Here is a 17,451-nt window from a genome sequence, read left to right as displayed (position 1 = left end):
TCCATATAAGAGCCTCCCGGACCATAGAGATTTTTAAATCTTCCTTAAAGGCCTACTTTTTCTCCCTGGCGTTTCATTAATGAGCTCATACAAATTCCAGGCACCTTAGTTTTTAGTTTTTCAAATTCTTACTATTTTATTACAATTTTTTCTATCTTTTTAATTGTTTTTATAGTCATATTTATTCATTTCTATGTATTTGTGTACAGCACTTTGATTGACAAAAGATGAGCCCCACTATCAATCAATCAATCAACTTTCTACTGTGCTGTTTCCCATAGATGGAGTTGATTTTATCATGGGAAATGATATCGCAGGGGGTAAGGTTTATCCTGCTCTTGAAGTTGTTGAGTTACCCATCTCTCAGTCTGGAAAGGATGAGTTAGCTATGAGCCATCCAGATGTGTTCACGGTTAGTGTGTTAACCAGGGCTCAGGCTCGTAAGCAGGACGAAAGTGTTGATTTGTCTGACTCTTTTCTTGCTTCTGTTCTGTCTGCAGATAGGTTGGCACCACCTGCTGGTGAACAGGTGAACTGCAAGCCTCTGGAGCAGAAGGAGGTAAAGCAGACTGTTGCTGGGCCTGCAGTATTACTGCCACTGACCAGGGAGGCTCTCATCACTGCCCAGGGGGATGACTCCTCCCTTGTGAAGTGTTTTAGAGCTGTTCAGGAGGACTGCAGTGGGAGTAACAAAAATCATTCTTTCATGTTGGATGAGGGATTGTTGATGAGGAGGTGGGTGTCTCAGGTGGAGGTTCCCATGAATGATTTGGGTGAGGCAAACTTGATGATGGTGTTACTGGGGTGTGCAGAGGTACAGTCAGATGTGAAGAGAGTGTAGAGCAGAGGGCTCAGCACTCAGCCCTGGGGGGAGCCGATGCCGAGGCTAATGAACCCAGATGTGTGGTCTCCCACCCTCACCCTCTGCCTGTGATCCAACAGCTGTAGATTCACGTACAGTTCGGAAGTCCAAGGTCACCCAGTTTACCCACCAGTTTGTAGTAGTCCACAAAGAGCATCCGCCCCTGCTGCTCCAGGTGGGACAGTGACATGTGGACCACTGTGGCTACAGCATCCTCTGTTGAGCTGTTAGACCTGTGGGTGAACTGGTGGTGGTCGAGACTCTCGGGGAGGAGTGGGGTGATGTGACGCCGTACCAGTTTCTCAAAGCACTTCATCACTTCATCGTGAGAGCTACTGACCAGAAGTCATTGAGGCAAGAGATGTGTTTTTTCTTAGGCAGGGGGAAGATGGTGGAGGACTTCAGGCATGGTGGAACGATGGATTGGGACAGGGACAGGTTGGAGATTCTAGTGAACACTCCAGCCAGCTGGTCAGCGCAGTCCCTCAGCACCTGTCCAGGGACAACGTCGGGTCCAGCCACCTTTCATGGGTTGACCCATGTGCGCCTCACGTCGTGCTCCTCCAGTGTGAGGCTGGAGTTTGCTCTGGACCGCAGGGTGTGGTGTAGCTGCCTCCTGAGATCAGGCAAAGAAGTTATTCAGCTCTTTGCCAGTGAGGCTCCTCCCTCAGCAGCTCCAGTGTTGGCCCTGTAGTTCGTGAGGTGCTGGACCCCCCGCCACACCTGTCTGCTGTTACTGGACCTCGATCCTCCTCCTATAGTCTCTTTTAGCCTAGCCTCTCTGATGCCCCTCTTCAGGTTGGCTCTGGCTGCACTGTACAGAGCCCTGTCACCAGCTCTGAAGGCGGTGTTTCTGTCTTTAAGCAGCTGCTGGACCTTCTGTGTCATCCAGGGCTTCCTGTTTGGGTACACCCGGATGGTCTTATCTACTGTGACGTTGTCTGTGCAGTTTTTGATGTAGCACAGAACACTGTCCGTGGGTCTGGATGTTCAAAAATGTCCCAGCTAGTCCTTTCAAAGCAGTCCTGCAGCAGCTCAGAGGCGTCATCAGGCCAGGTTGTGATCCTCCTTCTGGTGCTAGGGGCAGTTTTCCGAAGGGGGGTGTATGCAGGGATCATGATCAAGGACATGTGGTCAGACTGGCCCAGGTCTGCCAGCTGTTTAGCCTTGTAGCCCAGCTTGATGTTGGAGTACACCTTGTCCAGTGTATTAACTCCTCTGGTGGCACACTTAATGTGCTGATGACAGAAGTGACCCTCTGTGTGACTTCCTGTCCTATCTGGGGGGGGGGGGGGGGGGGGGGGGGGGCACGGTCCTGCCTGGGATTGCCTCCATGGGGGCGGGTTGGGGCATGCCTCTGGGGTCTGGTCTTTGCTCTGGAGACCATGGAGGTTTAGGTAGGGGGGTGCAAACTGTCCCGCAGCTCAGGAGGGTAAAGTGGCCCAATGTCCACGCTGTTCACAGTGAGGATGGGGAGCTGCTGACCTCAGCTGAGTATGTAAAGGATTTCCCAGATTCAAATATACTTATATCAATGACAAGACGACAGAATCAACTTGGCAGCCTTTGGGGATTTTATTGAAGTCACACAGCTCGAAACACAGCAATCATGGTAGATGGACGGACAGACTCTCTCCCTCAGCCTCGAACATGTATCTTTATGGAAGGTTTCAGTGATGTCATCGTGTGTCTGTTTTTGCCAACTCGTCACTATGGGGATAGTTTGGCTCCAGCCAAACTACCATTGGTCACGGCATGAGATTTCCTGTACTCTCCTACCAGGGTGGAACGTTTTTGGCAAAGGTTTCGAGTATTGTTTTTCGCTGCTGAGAAACTCACCTCTGACCTCTCTCACAAGCATCTTTTCCGAGAACAAGCCTGCTGCAGGTCTGGCTGAAATTACCTCAACTATAATCTCACAAATATCATATTAAATGGATATCTGTATGTTTTGCCTTTAAATTCGCCCTAACAAGTATAGTCGGGCGGTGAAAGGAATGCACCAAGGATCTCCTCAATTCCACCAACATGCATTCTGTCGAGGAAGCAGAGCCGGAGGACTAATGGACTAATGGACCAGACTAGGGGTTGGGCCCATCCATCACCATGGCTGAAGTTGCTAAGGCAGCTAAACAACTCCACAGCGGCAAAGCTCCGGGGGGGCTGACGAGGTCCTGAGTTCCTCAAGGCTCTGGATCTTGCAGGACTGTCTTGGCTGACACGTCTCTGCAACAATGCATGGACATCAGGGACAGTGCCTCTGGATTGGCAGACTGGGATGGTGGTTCCCCTTTTTAAGCAGGGGACTAGAGGGTGTGTTCAAACTACAGAGGGATCACACTCCTCAGCCTTCCTGGTAAGGTCTACTCCAGGGTGCTGGAGAGGAGAGTCCGACGGTTGGTTGAACCTCAAATCAAAGAGGAACAATGTGGTTTTCGTCCTGGCCATGGAACATTGGACCAGCTCTATACCCTTGTAGGGGTGCTTGAGAGGGCATAGGAGTTCGCCCAACTAGTCCACATGTGCTTTGTGGACTTGGGAAAGGCTTTTGGCTGTGTCACCTGAGGTATCCTGTGGTGTGTGCTCTGAGGATATGGAGTCGATGGCCCGCTGTTACAGGCTGTTCAGTCTCTGTATTCCTGGAGTGAGAGCTTGGTCAGTATTACCAACAGTAAGTCAAACTCGTTTCCAGTCAGGGTTGGACTCCATAAGGGCTGCCCTGTGTCACAGATTCTGGTCATTAATTTTATAGACAAGATTTCTAGGCCCAGTCAACTGGAGGAGGGAGACAGGTTCGGGGGTCTCAGGAGTCCATCTCTGCTTTTTGTAGAGGCTGAGTTAGCAGTGATGTAGATGCTATACCGGTCTGTTGTGGTGAGGAGAGAGTTTAGCCAGAAGGCAAGGCTCTCAATTTACTGGTCAATCTATCCTACCGATCCTATCCCTACCAGACTGGTCCACGATTTTATTTCTTCCAGGGTGGACTTCTGTAAAGCACTAGCAAAAGCCTGCAGAGGCCCCAATACATCCAGAACTCTGCAGCTAGGAACCTGATGAGAGTGTGGAAACATAATCACATCACCCCCATTCTTTAATCATTCCACTGACTCACCGTCTGCAACAGGATTGAGTATAAAGTTTCCCTCATTACACACCAGTGCATCCATGGACATGCCCCTTCCTACCTCAAAGTACTTATCCATCCTCCGATCACAACACGCTCCCTCCGCTCCATCCACTCAAACCTCCTCCGCACACCACTAACCAAGCTGAGGACCATAGGTGATAGGGCCTTCTGTGCTGCTGCCCCACGTCTCTGGATTGGCTCTCAGGATGTTATCAGGGACATTAAAGAATTTATCTATCCTTTAAGACTCTGGCTAAATGCTCGTCTAAAGATCTGTGTTAATCCCGAAGTTACCTCCATGAGAGAAAATCTAGCTTCGTAGTACAGGCCTCAGGGGTCTGAACCTGATCAGAGCGGTTGGTGTCTGGGTGAATCAAAATCAGAATCAGAAACTACGTCTGCATTTAATAAAATCTAGCTCTGACAGGGGAGAAGACAGTGTTAGATTGACAGGTGAGATATATCCGAGAGCTATTGATTAACATTCTGAAAGAAAGGCCCACAGTTTAATTTATTCAAGATGAATCTTTAAAAATATGACCTGTTGCCTTAAACCACAGGATAGTCATCACAATGTGTGTGTGTGTGTGTGTGTGTGTGTGTGTGTGTGTGTGTGTGTGTGTGTGTGTGTGCGTGCGTGCGTGTGCGTGTGTGTGAGTGTGAGTGTGTGTGCGTGTGCATGTGTGTGTGTGTGTGACTTTTTGATAAAGCAGACAGCAGTGACTCAGGTTTCACAGTTGGTCTTTATTGTGGTGCTGTCACACAAGGTGCTAAAGGTGTCTCTTTGTTGTTGACTCTAAAGGTGAGAAACACTGAATGTCACATCAAATCACAATGTTTAGACAGGATCACTGGCGATAAAGAAAGAGTGGGACCAATCGGATCACTGGTGATAAAGAAAGAGTGAGACCAATCTTTAGTGTTTCACAGTTAAAAATAAATGTTTAACATAAAAATTTGTGAGCTTCAAAGACAGACAAAAGGCTGATAAAGAAGATCAGAAATAAGACAACTCAGACTCTTAAACCATGACCATGGCCTTAAAAGCTGGATTTCTTGGATTAACTTGTTAAATTGAACCAAAACCACTCTTTCCATTCAGCTGCTTAATCCTAGGTCTGATAAAAAAATCTCCCCCAAATATAGAGAAGCCCAAAGAACCTCCAAAAAGCATGGCTTAAACTAACAAGTCTTGAATAAATCTGCAGTAGGTTTGGTTTAAAAAGTCTGGATAACACCGTAGACGTTTTAGCTTGAATAGTCTAGATTGAACCATTGGAGGTTCGGTTTGAATAGTCTGGATCAAAGCATAATGTGTTTAGGATGACAGACTGTTTTAAAACATAGTAGATTTGGTTCTGATGGTCTGGATTAAACCAGAGTACGTTTGGGATGAGAGACTAGGTTAAACCATAGTAGGTTTGGGCTGAGAAACTTGTTGATACCATCATGGGTTTGGTATGGAAAGTCTGGATAAAACCATAGTTGGTTTGGGATAAAAATCTGGATTAAACTGTAGAAGTTTTGGATTTGATAGTCTGAATTAAACAATAGAAAGTTTTGAATGAAAGTCCAGATAAAACCATAGTGGGCTTGGGATGAGAATCTGGTATAAAGCACAGTAGTTTGGGTTTTGATAGTCTGGATTATATCATAGAAGGTTTTTGTTTAATAATCTAGATCAAACTATTGAAGGTTTGGATCAAACTATTGAAGGTTTGGTTTAAAAAGTCTGACATAAGTCATGGTGGGTTTGGGATGACAGCCTGGATTCAACGATAATAGGTTTGTTCTGATAGTCTAGAATAAACCATAGAAGGTTTCATTAAAATAGCCTGGATTAAGCCATAGTAATTTTGGTTTTGATAGTTTGGATTTATGCATCAAAGGTTTTCTTCTGATAGTCTGGACTAAACCACAGTTGGCTTTGTAAAAGAAAAATAAAAGAAAAATGTCTGTTTTTTTTAAGTTTGAGGATTTACTTTTATTGTTGCTGATGATTCTTTTGAACTGAGATACAGTTTGTTTGGTTTTACAAACTGTGTGCAGTTTGTGGTGTGCACCTCATTTTACAATGAAAGTTGGAATGACCTGTTTGTTCTTTGGAGCAGTAAGATTTTTTTTTAAATGGTTCCTCACCAGACAAGGTTAACTAAACTCTGTTAATGCAGCATTTGTTGATAAGAGTCTTTTTGCTGCAAGAATCGTTCTTTTTTTTTTTTGACAAAATCATCAGTATTGTCAATACTCATAAAAGGGAATCTATCATAATTTATTTGAAATACTAACCAAACCCTGTCTCAGAAACTTACTCACGCACTGATGCACATATAGGAAAGACATACATGCTGACACAGTTCTAAAGTGTTTACACGTGTAATCACTCCAGAATAAATCACGTCACCTGAAGCACAAAAACATGAGCACGCAAGGATCATTTTAAAACAAACATCTAAAGGTGAATTCAGTGTTCCCCCACTTACTCTTTGCATAAAACTATGAATCATCATGTTGATGATCAATGCCTAATCTATACCTGCTAAGAGTTAACAGTTCATTTATTGAAAGAGAGAACTGTACTTCATATCTGTGTGCAAAACTTTCTAAAAAAACTGTTTGTTTCAAAAATATAGACACATTTAAGATCATTTAAAAAGGCTTAATCTGCAGCAAGTCTGCTGACTGAGTCAAATACAGATTTAAGATTAAGGTTCACACCTGTCTGGGAAACATTTATATAAAGGCAAAAATCATGCATCCAGATAGTAATTTTCATCAAAACCTGATCAGCAGAACTGGATCATCAATACTGGATTGACAGGGCCACATCAACAAAACTAGATTAACAGAACTTGATCAACAGAAGTAAAAAATATAAAAAAAAAACAGCCTAAAAACATGGTCTTCAACCAGACTAACACACAAGTTTGAACTTGACCTTCAACCCTAATTGAACTTAAATGTTACCTGACTTGAACCATAATAAAACCTGACTTGAACTCAAGTTTAAACCTAGTGAGGACCTAACTTACACATGAGTGTTAACCTGGCTTAAACTCAAGTTTAAACCTGACTTGAACCTTACTTAAAGCTGAATGTTAACCTGATAACCTGAACTGAATGTTAAACTTAAACATTTTCCTACATTTGGTTCTTGCTGAAATCTTTGGACTAAAGGAGAAATCTTTGGCAAAGAGTGTGTGTGTGGCTGTGTGTCCGGTGTGTGTGTGTGTGTGTGTGTGTGTGTGTGTGTGTGTGTGTGTGTGTGTGTGTGTGTGTGTGTGTGTGTGTGTGTGTGTGTGTGTGTGTGTGTGTGTTTGTGGGTGGTGTGTGTGAATGGTTGACTGTCTCTGTGTCTCGGCCCAGGGTAAGACAGGGTAAGTCAGCTGGCTCCAGCCATCTGCGATCCATAAGAAAATACTTGACAGAAAATGAATGAAATAATGTTTCTTTTTAAGAATGGGATGCCTTATTCCAAGAAAAGATCAACTGCATTACAAACAAGGCAAAAGGGTGTAGACCACAGGAAGCATAATAGCCCGTTGCCAGTGATTCCCCATGTGCAAAGTGGAAAAGATAATTAACACCTAAAGCATGTTTAAAAAAAATCATCAGAACACGCCATGCCGTACTCTTCTTATGAAGACAAGAGACAGTTTGAAGCAATAAATCAAGTTGAGAAAGGAGGGCAACATTAACTTCAGTTCAAGTGCCTCTAAAAATGGAAATGAAACACTCACAGATCACGTCACACAGATGGATGAGGCCTCACTGAGAAGTTTACATGTGGTTTAAGGGAAAAGTTGAAGGCATTAAGACCCAAACACTTTCAGAGAAGCTAAATAAGTGGGTGCCTGAAGGAGTGACAGGTGAAAAGTGAAGAATACTATACAGTGGTTTCATTCTTCCAAGGTCCCGTCCGTATATTCCCTGTAGAGTCTGAACCAAAAAGGCTGTCTTCCTGAAGGCTGCGGTTTCGGCCAATGGTTTCTCGCCTGGTGACAGCCGCATGCTGCCGTGGCAGAGTATTTCGAGGGAAACCTTTCTGTTCTGGCTCCACACACAGGCTGCCCTTTTCCTTTTCTGCTGTCTTAAATGGATACATGCCCAAGTCCTGCTGGTACTCAAAGGTAAAGGCTTCAGGTCTCTCACAGCAGCTGGCAGGAGAGGAGTGATCAGGTGAGCTATACAGGTGCCACTGGCAGGTGTGGACCCCATGAGAAGGCAGGAGGAGGCTGTGATAGGAAGTGATGCTGTCATGCATGTTGTGGGAGTTGCTGTGGCAGGAAGCCAGTGAGTCTTGCACACTGTGGCAGGAGGTCTGACGTTGCAAGGTGTGGCAGGAAGCTAGCTGTTTGTCCAGGTGAGGACTGGGGCAGGGCACCTGGAGGTCAGGATGTGGGCTGCTGGGAACCAAAGACGAGCCCTCCAGGTGTGGTGCAGCATGAGGGCTGTCCAGGTGAGAACTGTGCACACTCCCATCCACACTGGTAGATGTCATGTGAGAGCGGTAATCCTGCAGGCAGGGATGTGGGCGGTTGAAGGAGCGGGACTTTGATCTATTGCTAAGGCAGCTCTGGAGAGCTGGCACAGGGCGAGGGAGCTCTTCGGAGAGAGACTGTGGGCGTGGTAAGGACACTGGATCAGCAAGGGGGGGCATAGGGGTTGGACTAACAGTACCCACCACAGCCACACAGCAGGGGCCTGTCTGATTGGTTGTCGGGCTCTGGGGGGGCTGTAACAGTTTATGAGAACTTGACATATGGTGAGGGGAGAGCAGCTGCTTTCTAGAGGTGGGGGAGCTATGGTGACAGTGTGGCTGGTGGAGCTCTTGCAACGGGTTCTGTCCATCCCCATTCCTCTCCTTGGTCTTGGACTTGGATAGGCAACAGGCCCACCATCTATGCCACACGTCATCCCGTTTGGCACAATGCTGGATAAGGAGAAAAAGTCCAAGAGTCACACAAAAAGCACCGTACAAGCAGCTGAATATCATGTCCAAAAAGTGTCCCAGAGATACTGCCAGGGCTCCAAGAGCCCAGGTGGACAGAAACAGGAACAGAGTGAAGGCTGTGGCTCGCAGCTGAGATTTAAATGAGTGTTCATTGGCAAGAACTGACACGCCTGTTGCAAATGCTGGACAGTCTCCAACAGGCCCTGAGGCTCCAGAGTCGATGTGGCAGTGGTTAGACTCGCTGGATGAAAGCTGCTGCTGCTCCTCAGTCAGAACTTTCAGCTCATACTTCCTCTCAGGGTGGCGTTTGAGCTGGATGAAGGTACACAGGAAGTAAACTGACATGACAAGGACCAGAAGGCCTATAGGGGCGTAGAAACCTCCTAGACTGGGTTCCCAAGCCATCCAGCAGCTAAGAGACAGAAATGTACAACATGAGTTACATACTTAAAAAAAAATAATCCCAAAACTTGTTTGTAAATACAGACTACTTACTAAAGTGCATCATCCCTGCTGCCATAGTTATCCAAACCAAATGCTGCAGTGACTCCAACGATAATGACAGGAACTCCATCACTAATGAGGTAAAACCTGCAGAGAAATAAACATCATGACTCTGACGCCTGGTCCAATCAAAACAAAAAGATATGAAGCACAGGCTGAGAAGAAGAGTCAGTGTTGGATTAGTGTGGAATCAAAGGAACCGTCCACTGCACAGAAAGTCAGAGGTCTATTTCCAAATCAACACTGGCAGATGGTTGTAATAGTTTCAGGCATAGACACAACCTGTTAGCACAGTAAGCTAGGCTTTTCTTTGAGGTATCAATTTGATCCTTTTTGATACCAAAAGATAGGACATGTTCAGCTCTAAGGATATCAAATCACTCCATGAAACGTCTCAGCAGAAGGTCTCATCAGTGACTCCCCAAACTGGTCTGGATTGTTAAGTAGTTAGATTCACACTGAGATATTCTGACTGATTCTAACCTACATCCTGATTCATTCGCTCATTACATCTAAACTCTGCACATGATGACCTGCTGACCTGAGGACAGTGGGTTTAGAACGGGTCTGAGCTGCTCCATTCCGGTCCAAGATCTGAAGGGGGTCTTTGGACACATCTTTACAGATGTTTCTGGCAGTGAAGGTAAGCCACAGCATGGTGGACAGAGACGCATAGTGCAATACGATCCCCACCTGTCAGAGATAAGACAGTTTACAAACATGTCATGTCATAGAGTGAGTCCTTGAGTGTGTGTGTGCGTGTGCGTGTGTGTGTGCCTGTGCGTGTGTGTGTGAAGTGCTTGGTGTTATCTCAATCTGAAACTTTCTCCATCACTAGATAGATCTTGGGATTCAGTTTGTTAACTTGAAGTTTCAGAAATCGGAATCAGCTCTTGTATTAGCCTCACCTGCGAGTTACTTCTGTTTTTGTTATCTGTGTTATCTATTTAGGGTCCTCGGCCATAGGCCGAGGGCACTATTGTTCCAGCTGCGTTTCTTTCTAATTATTCCGTCTGCACTTTGAGCTCTAATTAGACCCCCTAAACCAGTGTTACCCAATCCTGGTCCTGGGGGACCCCTGCCCTGCATATTTTCGATATTACCCCACTCCAGCACACCTGATTTTTTTTTTTTTTCCCTTGTCCTGTTCAGCATCACGACAACAGAATTATGGTCCGGCTGCCGTATTGTGCAGAACACATTTGCTTTTCCAAAGGGAGCCGTTAGTGTATAAGGCTCCCCTTGAGTTTTAAAATTATACTCTTTATTAGTGTTTTTGATATATATTTTATACATAAATACACATACATATATATACATACATACACACATATGTATATATGTACATACATACGCATACATGTATCCATACAGTTTCCCTCCCGTATATTGCCAAGTTTGAAGATTACTGCTTAACCAGAACAAGGTGATATCAGGAAAGAAACAGTGATAAAGGGAAAGAGTGTAGAGAAGAGACTAGAGAGAAAGGGGGGAAAAGAGACAACAAAACAACAGTAGAGAGCAACCACAACAACAGAACAAATGACTACAGACAGGAGAAACAAACAACCAGCTGCTGAGCCTGAATAGAGACAGTATCCTGAGGTCTTTGACATCATAATCACAAGAAGCACCTGTGGAGAAATTAACTGGAGAAATCATGAGCAACAGTGAGCACATCAATGACCATTGTAAAAAGGTACATATACGTGTATAGAAATATACACAGAAGCATATACTCACCTACACATATAGGGGCACAGGTGACAGTACAGAATATTAGGTTTGATTTAGGTCAGGTGATCATGCCAAGGAGTGATCATGCAGATGTGGCCCCGCTGCTCCCAGAGGCCAAACACGCACTGAGACAGCCCTCATCCCCGGGCATCTAGCAGCCACAACAGAGCACAGAGCCCAGACAGTCCACCACGGAGACAGCAGTACGCCAACATAGGAGGAGGCAAGGAGGGGGCGTCTCGGGAAGGCAAGAGGCAGGCCCCGGACACTGCAGAGGGAGGACCCCAGGGGGCCAGAGACTGAGGCCCACAGGCCCAGCTAGATGCAGGGCCCCCGATCGAGTGCGGGGGATAGGACCCGGGGTCACCTGTGCCCAAGGGCCACCCAACCCCGGGGAGAGAGGGCTCGGCCAGGTACCTGGGAGGATGGACCCAGCCCAGGCCACCACCCACCACGAGTCGGTGCCAGCCCCCAGTATACCCGGCCAGACACCGGAGACCACAGAAGTCCTCTCCCCAAGACCAAGTGTCCCCCATACACAACCCCCCGTCCCAAACCACCGCTATCCCCCTCCCATTTGTACCCCAGCTCACCAGCCCTCCCCCCATGGTCCTATTGGTAGCAATAGGCACCCCAGTTCCCCGGGGCTCCCCGGGGCACACACATCTGAACGTGCACCCACATCTGCCCACAAACGCCCCCCCCCCCCACACACACACACACACACACACACACACACACACATACACACACACACACACACACACACACACACACACACACACACACAGTAGGGGCTGGTTTACCCTCTGGCCCATTAACCCCATGGTCTCCAGAGCAGAGACCGGACACCAGAGGCATGACCCGACCCGCCCCCATGGAGGCGAGCCCGGGCAGGCCCATGCCCCCCTGGCCCGGGCCAACCCCTTCCCCAGGATGGAGAGCAGCCCTCAGGCACCAGGGCCCACAGCCCACCTCCCCCCACAGGTTAGGAGTATTCCAGCTGTCCAGCCTGGTGCTGGCAGGCCGCGCCCAAGGCCCACCGCTGCCGGGACAGTCCCAACCCTCCCAACCCCCCTGCCCACCCCCACCCAGCACCCCCATCCAGCCAGACCCACCGCTGCCCCCACGACAGCCCAGCCCGACACCCCACGGGACCACCAGAAGCGCGGGGAATCCCAGCCCTCCCAGCGCCTGTCCAACCACCAGTAGACTCGGAATCCCTACCTATCACTGTCTAAGTAGTCTTTTGTAGAGTTCTTAAGCTGATACATGGAGGTTTGGCTTTCCAGAGGAACTTATTGATGACTGAGTCTAACGATTTAAACCAGGCGGAAAGGGGTTTGGTGGGGAGCATTGAGAACAGATAATTGACTCTAGGTAGAAACCATCATTTTTATGGTGGCAACTCTCCCCATGAGTGATATGGGTAAGGATGTCCACGGTATGAGGTCATCCTCTTTTGCAGTGGTCGGCAACTGGTGGCCCGCAGGCCGAATGTGGCCCGCCAGAGCCTTCCATGTGGCCCCCAAAACATTACTGAAAAATATCCTAGTGTGGAGAAAAACTATGGTTATTATTTTTTTTTTTTTATCAAATTGAACAAACGCCCTTAAAGTGATATTCTGGGATGGAACAAGTTGGGTCCTATCACAAGGTTTAGGGCAGAAATTACCCCTACAGCAGTGTTTTTGTGCAGCAGAAGCCCAGGGTGCTCGCACCAAACACCCCCTCCCTGCTCCTCTGCTGGTTTCCTCTGGACTCAGAAGGGGCCATATTTTACGTGACCAAAAACACAAATAAATGGACTCCCACCGAAAAAATCTGATATCGGTCTGCATTCACGCTTTATTTAGAGAATTTTCAGCGCATTACTTTCACACAAAAACACCGCTAAATAAGGCTCTAGTTCTCGTCGTGTCTCTTCGTCCTGGCAGACTACCTGTGTGTGAAAGTAACCATAGCCTGCTTTCAATCAAAAATAAAGACAAACTTGCTCTCATTTAGCATTTATTTTATTGTTTCAAGTTCACAACTTCCCTTGCTTCTTTCTCAACAAAATAACGCAAAATTGCAGCATCTCAATGAAAACCGTTAACAAAACAGGTTTTTAAGAGCCCTGCACATGAGCAAATCTAGATATAACAAATAATAGCGACAGGCCTCAGTTATTAGAAATGTTACTCTTACATAAAATTAAAGTAGCCTGTGATCCAACAAATCAAGACAAATATAACAAAACCAAGCCTGAAGTACTCACGTCTGGTTAATGGGAGAAGTTACATTTCCCCTCCGACACTATCTTTTTAACATTGGGAGTGACAGCTGTCAGGCTAATGCGCAAGCAGTCCTCCAAAGACTGGTTTGACAGTCGGTTCCTCCCGTGTGTTTTTATTGAGTTCAGATTTGAAAACGCAGCTTCACAGGTGTGCGTTGATCCGAACATGGTAAAAACATAAATGCCCAATGTCTTCAGCGTTTCATACTCCTGGGGACAAGCCACCCAAACGGCGCTTAAGCTTTCAGCACCACGGAGAGCAGCCTTCATGTCACCAGCTGCTTGAATGTCAATCAGTTCACTTTGAAAAGCTGCTTCGTCCAGCAGCATCAACTTCCTCACGTTAGCGGAGAATTCTCCATTTGGGCTGATAGTGAACGGGTCATGCACAAATCCAATGACATCCCCGGAAATGGTAAAGTCATCAAATCTTGCAGAGAAATTTTCTCTTAGCTGGGTGATGAATTTCCTCATGTTTTCCGTGACCTTGCTGTGACCCACTGTCTTAAGTGTGCTTAAGTGTAGCAGCCTCCCTGACATCAAATCTTTTTGGAAAAGATCAAGTTTGTTTCCAAAGGCATCAAGTTTTTCCACCATGTCCACCACCGTTTTTTCTTTCCCCTGTAGCTGTAGATTTAGTGTTTTCAAATGGGAAAATATATCTGTTAAAAATGCAACATTGCACATGTATTCTCTGTCTTGCATGATGTGAAGGTTGGTCAGCTGCCGATTTTGATTGACTTTGCCTTAAAAAATCCACAACTTGATCCCTAAGTTCAACAAAATGCTCCAGTGCTTTGCCCTTACTGAGCCAGCGCACGTCATTGTGGAGTAACAGGTCATCGTGATGAGATTCAGATTCCGCCACAAATTTTCGGAACAAACTGTGCTTGAATTTTTTTGTAAATTTCCTGAACAACCAGTGACCAGAATGAAGCAATTAGAGGACAGGTCCACATTAAGTGGAAATAAGTTCCTGTTTCCTTTTTACATTTAATACAAAATTTAGTACATGTGTCGTATTTACTCCGGGTTACAGGAGTGACATGCAGTTTGTTTATAACTTTATATTGTACTTCATGTGACTTGTTTGATTTTGTAATTTGTTTCACATTGGCTAATACTTTGCTCCATATCTGGTCACTTATTTTAGTGCCAAAATCAAGTTCCCAACTTTGCTTAATATTTATACGGGTGTTATTATTTTCAGAAAGTTGATCATATATATATGTCATAGTTTTACCTTTCAATGCAGCTGCCTTAAGTAAAATATTATCTAACACATTTGTTTTACCACTTTCTTTGTAACAAGGAATAGAATTAAGATAGCTTCTTATCTGTAAATATCGAAAGAAATGTTTTTGTGTGATATTAAATTCATATTTCAATTGTTGGAAAGACTTAAGGGTATTATATGAGTAGAGATCTAATATTTTTAAAATACCAGCTTCTCTCCACTCATTAAAAACAGCATCTAAGCAGGTATATCCAAAGTCTGGATTATTAGCAATGGGTGCTAGAAATGAATATTCTTTAAGCCGCAGATATTTACGAATAGCACTGAGTGATCTAGTAATATTTTTCAGTATGTAATTATTTTTTATCTTGGTATATATTTTAGTAAAGCATATAAATGGAAAATATTCTTGCTGAATCCCATACAGGCCTATACCTTCCAAATCAGGAAAGCGGAATTGGCTTTTTTAATCCATTCTGTCACAAATTTTAATTGTGACGCCCAATGATAGAATTTGAAATTTGGAATACTAAGTCCCCCTTTTTTAATGGGTAGCTGAAGCTTTAAAAGTTCCATCCTAGGCCTCTTGTTCTTCCATACAAAAGCTCCCACAGCGCTAGGTATGTTTTTCTGTGCATGGTGAGTATTGATATGTGGCCACATGCTGTTTGAAGTGCAGAGGTGCTATAAGTGACATGTTTTTGGTTGTACTTGTCTAAGACCCAGCTGTTATTGCAGCATAAAAGATTCATGCTGCAGTTAATTGTGGAAGGGAGAAAAGGAGAGAGGAAAAAAAGAAAAACAAGGAAAATAGGGGAAAGAAGAAAACAGAAACAACGCAAACCTTCAAATAGAAAAAAACATTGAAAGAACAAAAAATAAAAAAATAAAATGAAATATTAATAATAATAATAAACCCACACCTGGAGACTAGCAGTGAGCTTCCTATTATCTGTTACTGGTTACTTAGTACGTTAATCATGTTTATTTTGTTGATGAGTGGTGAGTGGTGTTATTTACCTGACGTTAATACAGCCAAGGAGTGACACCTGAATCGCGGTAGAGTTGGTTGTTATCAAACAGCCTGTCAACAGAAATTACAGCTCGGGCACCTCCTTCCATGAACGTCTGACTTATTGGGAACAGGACCTTGCGTGCTCCAAGATCTCTTTAGGGAACTGGTCATTGACACTGAAGTCCATCCCTCTCAGCTCCCTGCCCCGGCTTTTGACCTGTTCTTTCTGTTTTAAAAATTGACAAACTTAGCAACAATGGGTCTAGGTCTGCTTGAATCAGTCCTCTTACCTCCCAGACAGTGGACCCGGTGAAACAAGATTTAACTTGCGGTTTCCTCTGGAAGCTTCAGCTGTTTTCTGATAAAGGCTGTGATCGTTGCTTCTGGGTCCTCCTCAGCCTGCTCGGGAAGACCAGGATCTCGCATGCTACGTGCCTGTAGATCAAGGACTGTTTCCTTGATCTTCTTGTTTTCCTCAGAGAGTCGGGTCATCCCATTGGAGAGAGATTTTACCGACTCTCTGAGGCTGTTATTCTCTGCCGCGAGCGTCTCCACCTGGCGTTGGCTAAATTCCAGCAACTCACGCAGCGCCTGGAACTCCTTGTGGAGGACCTCCAGCAAGCTCAACCGGCCATCCAGGGTGGTTAACTTCTGTTCAATGGAAAAAAGGATATCAGTTGTATCATTACCTGGAGGCGAGATAGCACCAGATGATTCCCTATTGTGCGGTCTCTTCGCCTTGGATGAGGTGGACGGGGTTGATGTCATACTCGGCTTCCCCATGGCGATCCTTTTGAAGCATCGATCGATGTAGTCTGTCAAGCTGGCCAGGTCCTCCTCGTTCTTCTCCAGAATGATCCTACTTTTCGACAGATTAAGTTTGAATTGGCCAATGTATTAAGTTCTGAATGAATGTTTTGTGCACGCCTAGACTGAGTCTACTGTCTCACGGACTCAACGTCACAGCATATGCGTCACTTACCTGCGACCTTAGCAGCACATCTGATTTAAATGAATGGCTCGTTATCAGGCTCAAGTAAAGCTTGATGACGAGCTTATCATTTGAATCAGGTGTGTTGGAGTCAGGAACATGAAAAACATGCAGGGCAGGGGTCCCCCAAGACCAGGATTGGGTAACACTGCCCTAAACACACTCAAAAACTCACCAATTTTCATATAATAACAAACAAAACCCCCAACATCCCACCCATAATATGCCTGCTAGCGCCACCTAGGCACTCAAAAACACACTAAAACAGCCCTAGTATCACAGGAAGCCGGCAATTTGCCTTTCAAATTAAAATTTCAGTTTTCAGCTCCATGCAGGCTGCCACATTTGGGCGTCTAGACAAAAAAGTAAAAGTCGTACAGCTTTGAAATTGATATGAATAAATTCCTGACACAGTTTCCTACAAACATATCTTGCACAGATTAGGTCAACATTCTGGCCTATATGCTGAGTTATTTGTAAATTTTTGTGATTTTTTTTTTTAATTGAAAGTTTGCGAAATACAAACATCACGAACAATCAGTCATTCCAGTTCATGAACAGTGATATCAATGCATTCGTAAACGATTGTATAATAATAGAAAATTCATTGTTGACCAAGCAACAGATTAATACATAAAGAACATAAATAAAACGAACAAAAAAATAGAACAAAACAATCTGTAGAGGCAGACTTCATGTAAATATTGTGTAACATACAATTTATTCATGACAGTTTAACTATTGAA

The 17,451-nt window shown here is 45.1% G+C and overlaps 1 protein-coding gene across 2 annotated transcripts in view; it reads right to left on the bottom strand.

Annotated features, from left to right (window-relative positions):
- Positions 1–4,727: 4,727 nt before the first annotated feature.
- adgra1a (adhesion G protein-coupled receptor A1a) overlaps positions 4,728–17,451 on the bottom strand; it is a 44,839-nt gene continuing 32,115 nt past the window's right edge. For both annotated transcript variants that reach the window (XM_074663729.1, XM_074663728.1), the window contains exons 5-7: positions 9,989–10,140; positions 9,439–9,534; positions 4,728–9,355 (exon numbers count right to left, since the gene is read on the bottom strand). In XM_074663729.1, the coding sequence (XP_074519830.1) occupies positions 7,876–9,355; positions 9,439–9,534; positions 9,989–10,140 (1,728 nt within the window). In that variant the 3' untranslated portion in view covers positions 4,728–7,875. The remainder of the gene's footprint in view (positions 9,356–9,438; positions 9,535–9,988; positions 10,141–17,451) is intronic.

This window comes from Halichoeres trimaculatus, unplaced genomic scaffold, assembly GCF_033239565.1.
Source record: "Halichoeres trimaculatus isolate MK-OKI-2021-1 unplaced genomic scaffold, fHalTri1.1 fHalTri1_scaffold_23, whole genome shotgun sequence".
Lineage (NCBI taxonomy): Eukaryota > Metazoa > Chordata > Actinopteri > Labriformes > Labridae > Halichoeres > Halichoeres trimaculatus.
This window is presented reverse-complemented; position numbering and strand designations above follow the sequence as displayed.